The sequence below is a fragment of the Heloderma suspectum genome, chromosome 4, assembly GCF_057233095.1.
Source record: "Heloderma suspectum isolate Gila_16-S chromosome 4, 16-S_ref, whole genome shotgun sequence".
Classification (NCBI taxonomy): Eukaryota; Metazoa; Chordata; class Lepidosauria; order Squamata; family Helodermatidae; genus Heloderma; species Heloderma suspectum.
The window spans coordinates 221,269,659-221,285,176 of record NC_139461.1 but is presented as its reverse complement, the minus strand read 5'-3'; the positions used below and the strand labels follow the sequence as shown (position 1 = coordinate 221,285,176).

Here is a 15,518-nt window from a genome sequence, read left to right as displayed (position 1 = left end):
AAGTCCAAAATATCTGGAGGGCACTAGGCTGGGGAAGGCTGTCGTAAAGCAACAAAGTGACTTCAGAGCTGTAAAAAGTGTTAAAAAATAAGTATTGCTCATTTTTCAAATTTTCCCAAAATTTCTGTTTCTTCCATAAAAAAAAAAAAATTAAGAACATGTTTTTTTTTCCATGGCTTCAACATTTCTGGAAATTTTACATCTCTACATGTGAGACCCAAATTCAAATCAGGGGACAGTCCTGAAGTTCACAAGGTACTGATGAGACTAGATGGAAAGGTGTTTTGTGCACAGCTTCTCTTGTCTAAGTCATCTTTCGAATAGGGGTGCACCATCATTACAATGCTGCAGAGCACAATGCTATCCATGTTTAGAGAGCCAGCCAGCATGCTGGGAGTTGTAGGACTTTTTACTGTCTAAATGTGCATAGGATTGCTCCTCAAGTGATAATTAAGGACTAAACTAGTACCCAATATTGTTTCATATACTTCCTCTGCACCAACTAGAATTGGTCATACTTTGAAATAAATTACTGGCATATATTGTGATTGTTGATATGACCTAAAACATTTCTAATCAGTTTACCTTAATTTTATAGTCCAGCAAATTAAAGCAGAAGATAGCAGCACATATGTAAGTTAAATGTAATATCTACATTGTGTATCTACATTTTTATTGTACCTGTGTGTGTGTAAATATAAAAATGTGAGATTCTTCTGACTTTTTCTTTGGGGCGAGGGGGCATGTATGGGAAATGCCTAATGTCTTCTCACCGTTGCAATGCTAATGTGGAATTAAAAGAAATAATGGGCAAAATCCAACAGAGTGCTTACACCCCGCCGATTCCCTTCCGCAAGCAGTGGGTCCTGCTAATGCTATTGTACAAGCAGAACCCACCACTTAACGCAAGGGAAATTTAGCACTTCCTAGGGGAAGCCCTGAAATGAGCAGAAACACTCATTTCTGGAAGGAGGCAGGTTGGCGGAGCTCTCTTATGCAAGCTCCGCTGACCTGCCTCTTCCAGAAATGAGCTTTTCTGTTTGTTTTGGGTTGCCTCAGAAGTGCTAAATTGCTGTTGTGCAAGCAGTGGGGGCTGCTTGCGCAACTGAATTGGCAGGGCAGAAGAGAATCGGCGGGGGTGGAAGCATCCTGTTGGATTCTGCCCAATGTTGGTATTAGCAATGGAGAAACTCTTCCAACCCCATCAACCTTCCTTGATTCAAGTATCAATGCCCATTGGTAATCCCCACTGATAATTCTATTCAGTTACTTAAATTCCCTTGCATCTGTTCACAATGCGGCATTGTACCTGGAATGTTCTATATTCACTCAAAAGTGTAGCAAAATTAAGCCGCTGTTGTCTTTTATCTGGTTTGGATCTACCAGCAAAATTATTTTCTTATCTTCATACATTTTGCTAAATGTTTGCAATTCTCTTTCTCAATAAGGCCTAAAATATTAGTCATAGAAGTCACCCTGTTTTAAAAGCCATTGAACATAGTTAGTTTCCTAAGTCTTGGCTCTGCAAATGTATGTATTTGATTTGGAATCTGCACTTATTTCTAAGGCAAACTCATTAATTCTAAGGCAAACTAAAAGCAAGTGATTCTTGCTTTTGGTCCAACTTTTAAATATAATAAGACAAGGACAAGTATAAAGAGACTTTATTTGGTTGTTATGAGAATATGAAATACTAATGTGATTTGACCTCTAATCCAAAAATCCTGAATCTTACAGGGAGAAGTTGAGTGAAGTCCATGATGAGTTGCAGAAGAAGGAGGCTCTTCTTGCAGACCTCCAGCCAGATCTAAATCAAAATGGTAAGTGATTTGATGTGACTGTTACTTTTAGCCACAGATATTGTTTCATTATCATTTATTAGTATTAATGCCTACATAAACATCGGAGCACGCTAACCTATATGGGTAGTGTTCAACTATGCCCCACCACTAATGACACTGCTTTACCATAAACCAGTGCTTGCACAACATAACCAGTGCTTGTTAGGGCAATAGGAAAAGACAGAAATTCGCCACAGAAATTCAGCTACACCACTGAATTTCAGCAGGAAATTGCTGCTTTTTCCCATTTCACTAGTTACATTGTACAGGCATTGGTTTACAGTAGTACAACATCATTAGTGCTAACGCTGGGCCACAGTTGGATACTACCCGATGTATTTTGCTATCTTGTACCACTAGTCTGTAAAACATTGTAAGAGGGTAAATGGAAAAAGTGTCCTTTTTCTCTTTGCTCTTGGAATTCTATATTAAATTATTAGTCTCAGTACATGAGAAAGTTTGAGCTGTGCTTTCTGAGTGCAGTGACAAACAACAGTAGGGAAAAGAGACCCACAAACTAGATTTCCCTTGGCTATCTTTTGTTGGTAGTGGTGGTGGTATTATTATTATTATTATTATTATTATTATTATTATTATTATTATTATTTATATACCACCTACCATATTTTAAAAAATAGCCAGGAAGATACAGCTTGTACTCTTAATACAGGGATTGGGAACCATTTTCAACCCAGGGCCACATTCCCTTTTGGGAAACCTTCTAGGGGCCACATGGTTGAGGTGAGCACCCCCAAGAAAATGGGTGGGGTTAAAACTGCAGTGGGTGAGGCGACACTCCCTTTCTCGCGTATATATTCTCACATATAACGAGCGGATATCCATTCATTCACTGTGTCACACAACCATTCACTCACATGCACACGCACACACGTTACCCATTCAGCAGTAGGACTTCTTTTTTAAAAGCTTAATTCTTTAAAGCCTAATTACTGTGGTAGAGGGGGCAGAGGACAGACCATGAGCCAGAGGTTCCCCATCCTGTCTTAATAGATTGTAGTTAACAAATGAATCCGTTTGGAGTCTGCTGTATCCCAGCTCATCTCTAATTTCATTGGTTGTTTCAGGCTTAGATAAGACACATTTGCCTCAGCTAATCATTAAATTGGGTTTTCTGCTAAATAGCACAAAAAATTGAAGAACTGGAAGCAGCTTTACATAAGAAAGATGAAGATATGAAGTCAATGGAAGAGAGGTATAAGATGTACTTGGAAAAAGCAAGAAGTGTGAGTATATTTTCTATAATGTCAATAATTTATTATATCAATCCGGAACGGACAACCCCATCCTCATGCTCACTTCCTGCACATTTAAAGGTGGATTAATTTTATGTTTAAAGTTGGATTAGTTCTAAATGCTTTTTAATGTAGTTGGCATTTTCAGCCAGACTGGTAAATACTGTGCTGTTTCTTTTTATGTATTATTCCCTATCTTACCTCTGAATACATTTTGTGACTAGATCAAAGGTAAAGTTGTCAAATATGTTTTATGTTCTTCTTTGTGCAGGTGATAAAAACATTAGACCCCAAATTAAATCCAGCATCTGCTGAAATCATGTTGTTGAGAAAACAGCTGATGGAGAAAGATAAAAGAATTGAAGTACTTGAGGTAAAAACCAGTTTTAGCATCTTTTCCTTCTAGAAGTAAACAACTTTATTTCAAGAACTGTCACATGGTAGTGGCCAAGTGCATGGGTAAGAAAAGCCAGGGTGGCAATCTAAAATGCTGTGTTTATCACCAGGGAAATACAGGGTAGGCTCCAACTGGGACCTACCGCTGGCAGTGAGTGCTGCCAGTTCCTGGTGTGTGGACGGCTGGCCCTGCCGGCATGTGCACTGCCCCTACCACAGGCAGCAGTGATGTTGCACTTCCAGGGGCAAGCCCCCAAATGACCAGAAACATATGTTTCTGGAAGGCGTGACCTGACCCTTCAGAAACTTGTGTTTCCGGTCGTTTGGGGCTTGCCCCTGGAAGAGCTACATCGCCACTGCCAGTGACAGGGGGCTGCATGCGTGCCACCAGGACCAGCTGCGCATGCACTGGGAACCGGCGGTGCTTGCCACCAACAGTAGGTTCCCACTGGATCCCACCCACATCAAGCAGGAATAGTAAATTTAACATATAGCTCTAGTATTATTTAGGTTTATGGATTGCCATACAAAATAATGTAAACTGTAATCATTCAGTCAGTTAGCTTTGAATGTTGAGGCCCGTATAATTTCCTTTCCCTACATCTTAACAGTTATCAATTCTTTTTAGGGAGAATGTAAATTGGCCAAGCTACATGATCATGAAGAAAAATTAATTGTGTCTGCATGGTATAACAAGGTGAGCTAAAGTGTGTGAGCATGAGTGCATGTGAGAGAGAGAATATATAAAAAATACTCATATTTTCAGAGCAAAATTGTCAAACTGGTTATTGAAATGTGAAAGTTCCCTATTTCTTGAAATGGATTTCTTTCATACACTAATAAAAGGAATGAAGATGGTCTATGTCTTTCCTGCTGGTACTGTAACCAGTATTTCACATACATTTAGCATCAGCAGTATGCTAGACACTGTGACCCTGTTCACATGTAACATCAGCCCATAGCTTAACCCACCATACAGCCACCAGACAATTGAGCACATCGTAGAGTGTTTTTCCAGTTCATGGGTTGTTTAGTTCTGCCCCCACACTAGATCCCAGCTGGTATCCCAGGAGGCTTTGCAGCACCAAAGAGCCACTTTCATAGCCTGACAAAACAACCCACATACAACTCACGATTCTGGGATTGGATGTAACAACAGCCCATGGCTTGAACAACCCCACAGTTGACAACCCAACAATAAGCCACAGGTTCTTTTTGAAGGTTGTTCATGGTTAACAACCCACATTTCACCCATAGTCCTGGATTCCGACATAATGACCACACTCAATTCAACATCCATGGCTTAATTAAACCATGGGTTGTCGTTACCTGCAAACAGGGTCACTGTATGGCAACTATTTTTTTTCTTATCTGACACATGTACCATTGTAAACTGTACCATTGAATCAACCAGCTTCTGAGAAGACTATGGAAATATGATGTATAACATTTTCTATTGTATGGCATGCTAAATACAGACCAGACACCTAAAAGTACGTTTGTTGTCATAGTCTGTATGATTTTTTTTTTCAGAAAAGAGTTTATAACTTAATAGTTTTGAGTAATAGTGAAAATCTGCACTAGTTGGCACAGTCTCTAAATATTTGAGAATGGAATGCAAAGGATCATGGGTTGAAGTAGCTTATCTTGTTTCCTTCCAGAGTTTAGCATTTCATAAATTGGGCATGGAATCCAGACTCATAAGTGCGAACACTGCCTACAAAGATGCTAGTTCCTGCCTACCTGCACGCTCTTTCCTTGCACAGCAGCGGCACGTGACCAATACCCGAAGGAATCTCTCTGTTAAAGTACCTCCTGCAGCATCAGATTAAACCACAGAAGATATTCGTGCACTAAAGTGTCCTTAACTTATTTTGTAACTTCTGTTTTAAACTACCTGACAAGGAATGAGATTGTGATGCTGGGCATCAGCTATTTTACATGTGAGACCCATACGCTGGTAAATTTAATTTGGCCAGCTGATTATAAGAAGCAATGCACGCCTAATGGCTTTTTCTAGGTAGACTTGAGGCATCTGTTGAAAAGCACAACTCTTAAAGGATTTATATTTGCTGTCATTACATATAAAAATACCAAAATTAGCATCATATTTAAAATTCTATTTAATGTTTTCAGTCTAGGATGATTGCTGATTTTAATGGGAGTACATTTTCATTAATGACATTACAGCAAAGAAAATCCCCCCCACACACTTCTTTCTGTTACTTTACAAAAACAACAATGACCAAACTGGAAAATCCATAACTATATTGTTCATCATTCATGGCATGAGGGTGTTTTGACTCTAAGCAAAATAAAACCAAAGTGAAGCACTGGCTTCATGACTCGTTTTCTAAGGCTGTAGTATTTGATGTCAGTTCAAGCCCCATTGAGCTCCAGTTCAATAGGAAGAGTAATCAGTCTGTAATAACTACTGAATTATAATTTTATGTAGATAAATGAAGATTCTTCCTTTTTTAAAAGGTGTGAATTCAGCAAAGCCAAAATATCTGTGTCTTTGAACTGAATCAATGATATCTTTAAAATAAAAAAGCACTTCATATGTAAAACCTCACCATTTTTAAAAGTTGCAAAACTAGTCTTAACTCAAGTCTTTTCTATAGGCCTAGGCCATTGGACACCTGGCTGAGTGGTAGTATGTGTGGCTCTATTTGCCGTGCAATGGCCTGTTTGCCTGCGATGGCAGGGATGCAGGATCTTCAGCTGTGGCACATTGACGGGAAAACTTTGGGTACATGCTGCTCCCCTAAGGGCTGGATGTAAATGTCCCAGACACTGTATATCAGGCCCCTGGATGTTACTGTGTTGCAGCCAGGGACTGGATTGTGCCCTATATTAGCAACTTGTCAGATGGAAATGCTTACATTAGGTAGTCACCATTTTGTTTTTGTACCTTTTGTCAGTTTAACAACTTCTTACAATAGGTGCTCTGGAATAAATAACCTAGTAAGAAGCCCATATAATTGATTTTAAAGCCTTCTAAAATGATTTTAATATGAAATATTAGTGACATTTCCATAGAATTGAAATCATGATAGAGAACAAAAACAGTAGAGAACATCCTAAATAATAATAATAAATCCTCACAGTTGCTTATGTGCTCGGTCTGCTTGGTGCAAATGATGAAGTAGGCTGCTGTCCATGCTGTTCTTGCTGCAATAAACCAGTTTGTTTCTAAGGTTCTACTGACTCTTTAAAATCAAGGCACAATATTGTTCAGGCTGATACAGCTTGGTAGTCCCAGATGAAAAAGCATGTGTGAGTGCATGTTCACAGGCTGAAATGCATGTTTGTTTTCAAGGTGGACTTTGAGTTTGAAAACAAACTCACACATCCAAGTAAACAATATAGAATGGGCCAGGGTTTTTTGTGTTTGTGAATGAAATGCAATGCGAAGTTGAATCTTATTACAAATAATTCACACACCTCAAATAAAATGGGGGGTGCAATCTGGGTTGTGCAGTTTTGTTTTATATTGCCTGGGCACAAAACTCTTAACATTTATAATCTGAAACTGCTTTAGACTTAACTAATGTTTGCTTTTTAATAAAGCTGGGCTAAAATATATGGCGTTGCTACTGCAGTATTACATGCTTTCATGTATATGTCAATACAACAAGTCTACTATTCTGTTTAAATCTTAACACCAGCAGTAAAGTTGCTTACCAGTGCATTCCTATGTTTGTCTACTCAGAAGTAAGTCCTACTGAGTTCAGTGGGACCTATTCCTAGGTAAGTGTGTATAGGATTGTGGCCTAAGTGTGTTACTGTCAGAGCCTTCACAGTCTTTCAAGTTGTGTTTTTCAGGCTTTCATATGTCTGTTGACCTCTTGGGTTTTAAGATCTTGCTGTTCTGGTCAACTTGCTGATTTGTGTATTTGAGAGTTCTCTGAGCTCTTTTCCTGGTCTGAATTGGTAAGGAAAAATGGCTAATGCAGATTTTGTAGCATGATGCTTAATGTTTACATACTTTAGTATATTCTTGTAATCAAGTATGGCTCTAATTGCGACGAGTAGCTATTTAGACTGAACAGATAAGGATTCACAAACACAGTAGGCTTCTTCAGTTACTTTAATATATAATACATTTCATATGACTTCTACTAGGACTAGAAAATCAGCATCAAAGCCTCAGCCTATCTCAAGTTAGTCAGGACTGACTAGCTTCAACAGAGCCTGTTTTCAACTAACTTGAGCTGGACTGAGTTTGGTGTTCAAAGATATAACTCTCTTGCATATGTCTCAATTTCGCCATACTAAAGGGCCAGAAAAATATAGCATTTCACTTGCTTAAAATTACTCTTTCATAGTAGTTTGGTATTGCTCTATTTGATCCTAGAGTATGATAGAGACATAATAAATTTTGAGGAAAAAGTCCATGTAATCTTAGGAAGACTGAGTACTTTAACCAAACTGGATGTGTCAGTAAACATGCTGTGGCCAGTGAAAATGGTAGTCAGGCATTTAGTTCTTCTTTTCCCTCTTTAACATCTAGTAAGTCTTAGAAGAAGTAACATCTGAAAAATACTCAGAATATATGATTATATGAAGCATGGTACATTCAACTAAACCTCTATGGAGGTGGAGGAACTAGATGACTGGCTGCCGTTTGGGCAGTAGCAACGCAATTATTGCCATGTCTAGTTTTAATCCTATTTAATCCTAAATGTTACTACTTCCCCTATTTTGGTGTTCTGTTTTCCTGAATACTGACTTTTTTGAGGATTAATCTAAAAATGAGTGAGATTTTTAGACTATGTACTTAGATGATGCACAGACTACACACAGCCCTGGCTCCTGGTTTGGACTGCTCAGCCCAGGGCAGCCTTCCCCAATCAGATGCCCTCCACATCTTTTGGACTACAAGTTCCATCAGACCCCGCCAGCATGGAAATGTGTTTGCAACACCTGTATGTGCATGTTTCTTCCGCTACTGGATTGTAATAAGTCTATGGAGATAACATCTCACTCACTGTGAGTTATTGGGTGTGATAAAACTGGAAGTATACAGACAGCAGTTTTTTGTAGTAATTGTTTGCAAATGAATTTGTGGTTGACTACTTGGTATAGCACTAGTTTAACTCGAACTACCTCCTTTGAGTAATACAATTCAAATGTTTGATCACCAGCAATTGAATTCAGAATTCCCTCCCCACCTCTTGTTTTAGTCAACAATTATTCTTGAATTTATTCTGAATTTTTAAAAGGTGAATAATGATTTAACTATGATTTCTGTGTCTTGTATTCTTTCACTTAATATGGAATACTTAACCCATGTGGTGCTTAACAGTTTGTTTCCTGAATTGATTGCATGATTATTTTCATTAGATTCAAAAGCATTTTGTTGGTATAACAACTTTTGACATCATGGCTAATTATGTAGTTGTTTTTAAAAAATCACAAACACTTTTTAGAAATTCGCTTTTAGAGCTACGTATTATCAAATTAACGCATTCAGTGGAATTAATGACATGTTTCACTTAAAACATACTTTTATTAACACGAAGTAAAAATGTTCAGCTTTTCTCCAGTAACCGTTGGCTTGTGATCACAACTGTGAGCAATACTAATGTTTTCCTTTAATAAGGATAAGCGTTGTTCTGACTGTATATTTTCAGTTAGACTTGTCAGGGTCTAATAATGTTTATATGTCTTTGTCTGTGCAAAGCAAACGGACAGTACAGAAATGGTGAAAAAAGAATTTGCACTAATTTGTAAACATGGTTTTATTCTTTCTTCAAGAAATATTCTTTTATATTCACATAAAAAAATTTGACATTAGTTTTGTGATCTGTTTTTTTTAATGTATTGAACTAGTAATCTGAGCTATAGCCTTGTCAAACCCAATGCATACAGCTCAAGCCCAAGGTTTACCACATCTTCATTCATGCAAAAGGCATTAATTTAGTAAGGTGTCATGAAAACAGAACACAGAGAGAAAAGGGGATGGCCCTACTCACTTTTGGCTCTGGTCCCACCCACTGCTGGCTTCGATCCCACCCACTACCAACCTGTAACCCCAGGCAGAATATTCCACTACTGATTTAGAGTAAAGCAGCCTAAGGAGAAGGTCACTACCTATGGTAGAGTTTGGACATGTAATTTGCATCCAAGAGAGAAGGGCCTGCCGCCACAGGAGGCACATTTGGGAGCGATGTGGGGAGGGCCTTCTCAGTGGCCCCTCCCAGGCTTTGGAACTACTGAGGGGGCTAGCTTGGCTCCTTCTTTGTTGTTCTTCTGTTGGCAGGCAAAGACATTTTTATTTGGCATATAAGCTGGTCTGTTGCTGAAGGGGTTTTTTAATTGGTTGGGTCCTGTCTTATTTCTTTCATTGTTGTGTTCTTAATCATGTTTAGTGGCTCTGTTTTTACATTAACATTTTTAATTAAGATTGTGTTTTTAATTTGTATTTTTTATTTCCAGTTTTTGTATTTGATTATTGTGAGCTGCTTTGAGCACCATTTCTGATGGAAAGGTGGGATATAAATTAAATGATTAAGGACACAATCCTATGCATGTTAAGACAGAAAAAACTCCTACAACTCTCAGCATGCCCAAGCCACCCATGTTGGCTGGGGCATACTGGGAATTGTAGGACTTTGTTCTGTCTAAACATGCATAGGATTGCACACCAAATTAATTTTGCAGCCAAATCATACCATGGTCAGAAAAAACACTGCATGTGTGTGTGAGTTGAATGCGATCAGAAATGGGCAGGGCTTCCACATAGGGGATGAACAGAAATCATGGCACCATAACATTTTTTTTAAAACACACACACACACCCTTCTGCTGGAATTTATCACTTGCTGAACAAGTTTTAGCACTTAACTTATTCTCTCCCAAATTTTATCAACTCACTGCTGCTTGGTAGCCTTCCAGTTATATGCTATGCACAACTTGGCTGCTATAAATAATAGCTTAAGAAAGTCTTTAGGCAGGAATCCAGGGATCATTAAGTTCAAAATTATGAAGACTTCTAGCTTTAATAGGAGAAAACCCTGGCAGCAATCAGCAGCCGTGTTTCAAAATCCCCACACTATTGGACAGTCCATATGTCAAAAAACCAGGATGTTACACCCCTTCCAACAATACTGACGATAGTTTGGATGTATATTAGGTGAATTCTTGCAAGTGTGATGCATCACCTCCTGAAAACCTTTTACTGTGTCTCCATTGCATTGCTTTCCTGGATTAAGTTTCCACACTGGGCCATAAAACTGGAAATGGAGGAGATATTGTCAGCTTACCCTACTTATTTTAAAAACAACGTGGTTTCCTTTAGCGAGAGAATGCACATGTCTGATATGGCTGTGGTCGCTCTGTAACTCCCAACTTGAAGTCAGGGCTTAATGTCACATCCTTGGAGCCTGGAAAGTGAACTTCTGGATTAGGGTAGTGAAGAAAAGGAAAAGTTCTGCCCCAGCCAACTGCTCTCCAAGACAAACACGCTTTCCTAGAAGAGAGGGATGAAGTGGCTGTATTAGCCAAGGGTTTTTGCAGCAGTGAACTCTGCTTTTGGGATTTGTTGTGGCTACAGAAACAAGGGATCTAACAGAGCATGACAGGCCAGGGAATAAAACACTTTTAAAAGTTGCAGTGTAATTACAAATCATGTACAAGCCTGTTATATCCATTTCTTATTCAGGCAAGTGGGGGAACTGAAGAGATCAGGTCATGGCTTCTAGAACTTTGAAATATAGAACTTTATGTCGATCAAACGTTGTATCTTAATACTTCCCTCTCCATTCCCCAAATCCCAAAGACTTGGATGGGCAACAACACGTTTCACAAAAATACAGATGTAAAACATCCAGTTAATGAGTTGGATCCACTTCACTGAGTTCCGCTTGCACTGGAAGAAGAGGGAACATAGGCAAAGTTCATGATTCCTCCCTTGCCCTACAGCCCACTGTGCCACCAAAAAATCTGCTCTGGAGAACTGGGGGACCATTTGGAGAAGCATAAGACAATGTAATGCCAAGATTGCCTGCCCACTTCCCTCCGACAGTGATGAGCCTTTGCTGCATCCCTGTGTCTTCCAATCTGGATCCATGCCAATATCTGTTTCAATTTGATATTAACTGGGCACATCATACCTTCTACAACAGTCAACTGGCTTGAACAAGGCCTACAGTAGGGCTGTTGCACCTCTTTCAACCAGAGGGTCAAATTCTATTTCAAAAAATTCTTTCCAGTGGTGGATCATGGGAATGAGGGCAAAAGGGGTGGGGCAAAACACCAAAAACCTCCAGTTTATTTTAGCTTAACATTTCTACAGCCAGTAACTACGCCTTAGGAGAGGCATTTATACTTTTAGAATGGAGGGAAAACTGCACAAACACCAGGAAACAACAAAATAATTGGTGGTCAGGGAAAAGAGCTCGGGTCCAGGGGAAGGGGGCATGGCCACCTGGGGAATATGCATTCCCCCCCCCCCCCAGCCTAAGGTCCTGGACCTCATCTCTCCAGCTAACTGCAAATAGAAAGATCTCTCAAATACATTCAGAACATGCAGTAGTCTCCTGGCAGAAGACATTCCATAACTGTTGGGCAACAGCTGAGGACACCTTTTTGCGGGCTTAGCTGCTCTGACACAGAGGATAAGATCAAGAGGAACTCTCACCCAGACTATGAGGTTGTAAGATGGTTGAGTCTATATCCCTCTTTGTCTTTTTTCTATTTACATTTTGAGGTGTGGCAAGTAGAGCAACACAGAATTGCTCCTGGATGGAACACCACTTCTGTCCTTCAAGCAAAACAGTGTCGCAAAATGGAGGAAAGCTACACTGGCCCGATGAATGAGTGAGTGCCATTTCAGGTATGCAGAAAGCAGATGGGCTCAAGCCTCCACATCATCAGTGCTTTATGCAATACTTAGGAGCAGCCTATCAAGCTTTTCTTAAAATCTACCTGCAGAGAATGGCATGAATGCTTCCCTTTTCCTGAACTGACCATTCTCCAGGAAATGACCAGGATTAAAGACATTAGGTGTTTCCCATTCATCTTTGTCGAACAGCACTGATGTCAAGTTGGTGATAAATATGGTTCCCTGCCAAAGAAAAAGCAGAGAAGAAATCAGATTACAGTCTCAGGGAACTCCTTAGTATATTGATCAATGTGTCTACAACAGTAGTAACCCTCCCAGATGCAAGTCCAACTGTATCTGCCCACAGATAAAGAAGATTAATTTTTGGCTGAGAGAGTCTCCTTTCATTACTTAGGAATGCATGAAATCGTTTTTAGAAAACAAACAAAAACAGGTTCCATGTGGATTTTTAAATATATAAACATGGGACTGTTTTAGAGGTAGGACTAGAAACACCAGATACTAACAGATTTCAGGCCTATCAGTTCAAACTCAGAACTAGGACTAGTGTCCAGTTTCACAGAGGTAACTAGCCTAAACCACTCCACCTGCTCCTCATCATAATATGCCCCCACAACACTCCAAGGGTGGCTTAAAGAGTAGTGGGTGGTATCCTATTGTGATACCTCCCCTTGCGCTTGGGACTGCTTGCACAACAGGGATTTAACACTTCATAAAGCAACCTGAAATGAAAAGAAATGCTCACTTCTGGAACGGGGCAGAACTCACAGAAGGGAGCTCCACTGACCTGTCCCTATCAGGAAAGAAGCATTTTTGTTTGATTCTTGCTTTATGAAGCGCTCCCACTGTGCAACCTGGGGCAATACAACTGATGGGAGAGGAGTGACCCCACTGGATACTGCCCAGTACCTCCAGATAACTCATGCAAGTAAGCCAAGCTAAGCCAACTGACAGAACAGTAGTAGTAGTAGTAGTAATTTTTTTAAAAACCTCCCAGCAGTAATAATCAACTCTCAGGAAATGTGTTCAGAAGACTAACATATCCTAGTCTTATTTGGAGTCAGCTGAGAAGGTCACTAAGACTAAACAGCCAGGCCTATGCTCCTATCCACACTGGTGATGCTGTAGCTGTTATGACCATCAGCTCCACAACTCCATAGCAGCAGAGGAGAGGGAATAACGGGGCCCATGGGGCCCTGGCCACAAATCTATTTCCATGGGCCCCATACCTATTTCCCAGAGTCCTGAGTGTCTGTTGATGCCAATGGAAGATTTTCTATTATGCTTAATTACATGGGGTGGGGGCAATTTTCTTTCAAGAGGGAAAGAGAGAGAAGTGCGAGGGAGGAGAAAGAAGTGGAGTGGGACCATGAGAGGTTGCAAATTAAGCGATCGAAAAGGAAGTACTGATTTGGAATGGGCTGGGCTGGGATGCAAATTAAATAATTTGTGTTATTTATAATGATTCAGATGAGAATTGGCTGGCTTTGAATTTAAATAAGTCCTAGTTATTATTTCTACATCTGCCTATAGAGATATAAATTAGCACATACACATTTTATGCAGATGGGTGTCCTATGGGCCTGGGCCCTGACTCTTTGAAGAGCCTAGCGACACCCTGCCATGGAGGGAGGGGCCAGAGTAACCTTTTCGCCACCAGTGACAACAGAAGGGGCTGATATAACTTGGTATTCAGATCATTGGCTTAAGGTTTTGGCATCAGAAGGGAAGAATAAACAAAGATTAGACCTGTTTCCTTACTTTAGGCAAACAAAACCTAGCCATTATTGAGATTAGTTGCCATCTGGGCCACATTCAAAGGCACAATGTTGCTTATCCTTAGAACTTTGTGAATAATCGCACTGGTATAGGGCATGCGATCCCTGTCGTCCATCACTGGCTGTTGCGACTGGCCAATGACAGTCTATTTCAGTCGGCACTCTGGCTAGAAACAAAGTAACATTTGCTAGCATTACAAGAAAAACAAACCTGAACTAATAGCAAGCAGGGTGTCTCCAAGAAATAAGGGAACAGTGTCAAGGAAACACAGTTTTGCTTGGATGAGAAGAATATGTAGCTCTCCATGCCAGGATAAGCGTAAGTAAGAACAAATCTGTGAAGAATCACGCTCATAGAGGGATACAGGGATGGCCAGCCAAAGGTTTTGACAGCTGCCACAATCTAATCTTCCTCTGCTAGAATGTCTTTAATAAAAGAAGTCCCATATTTAGAGATGGTTCAAACCCCTTAAAAACCACTGATAAGAGACTCCCACAGCACGAATTATAGGGACACTAGAACACTTAATAGTATATTAAGCCAAGCAAATATGAACTTCACGTACTGAATTATAATAATAGACAAATAAAATTGTATTTAATTCAGGAAATCAAATGTATAATTTGTTACAGCTCTTCATTACAATTACTTGCACAGGTGACATATGAATCCACACCTGACACTGAGATAAGGCTCCACCACAGGAAATTAAGTGTGTGTGTGTGTGTGTGTGTGCGCGCGCGCTCGCGCATGCACGTACCAGCTGACAGCTAACAATGGAGGAGGGATTTGGGATGTGTCTTGGTAAGTGACATTCTTCAATTATCAAGAAGGAGTACATGCAAATATACACATAATCACAAGCTGGCAAAGGGAAAATGGGATTTTCCAGGACTTGGTAAAATGACATGTGGTTAGATTAGCTGAGCAAACTTTTAAATCCTGCTAATTACTTCACAAAGCCACTATTCCATACAGCAATTATGCCACAATATGTGCTCCTTTTCTTTAAACTACAGTTTTTAATTCACCTGAAGAATGCTGGTTTGCTAAACAAACCACATGCAGAAAAGCACCATAGCACCTCTGAGATTAAGTGACGTCAATGTGGCATGAGCCACGTTGATTAGAAGTAGGCACAAATATCTGAGGACAGTTTTGAAAGGGATGCTAAGAATTGTATTTGAACTATTTCCTTCATTTAAACATCGAAATGAGAGTACTACATTGATTAGAATGTGCATATCTGTTTCTGCTGATTGTAGCACATTGGGGACACCAGAAGAGTTGCACTGAAGAGCTCAAGCTGCTCTTTACATCAGTTTAGAAAATATCCTGAATTTGATCATGCAGCAGAGTTCATACATCCTGACTCCTAGTTGTGTTCGTGTCCTGAGT

At 39.8% G+C, this 15,518-nt stretch overlaps 1 protein-coding gene and 1 pseudogene across 1 annotated transcript in view; one reads left to right on the top strand and one right to left on the bottom strand.

The window, feature by feature from the left end:
* HOOK1 (hook microtubule tethering protein 1) overlaps positions 1 to 9,292 on the top strand; it is a 56,630-nt gene extending 47,338 nt beyond the window's left edge. The window contains exons 17-22 of the mRNA XM_084852366.1: positions 599 to 633; positions 1,738 to 1,820; positions 2,985 to 3,085; positions 3,366 to 3,467; positions 4,119 to 4,187; positions 5,152 to 9,292. Of these exons, the coding sequence (XP_084708492.1) occupies positions 599 to 633; positions 1,738 to 1,820; positions 2,985 to 3,085; positions 3,366 to 3,467; positions 4,119 to 4,187; positions 5,152 to 5,322 (561 nt within the window). The 3' untranslated portion in view covers positions 5,323 to 9,292. The remainder of the gene's footprint in view (positions 1 to 598; positions 634 to 1,737; positions 1,821 to 2,984; positions 3,086 to 3,365; positions 3,468 to 4,118; positions 4,188 to 5,151) is intronic.
* A 1,500-nt stretch (positions 9,293 to 10,792) lies between these two features.
* The window catches only part of LOC146348103 (cytochrome P450 2J2-like), a 66,944-nt pseudogene continuing 62,218 nt past the window's right edge, over positions 10,793 to 15,518 (bottom strand).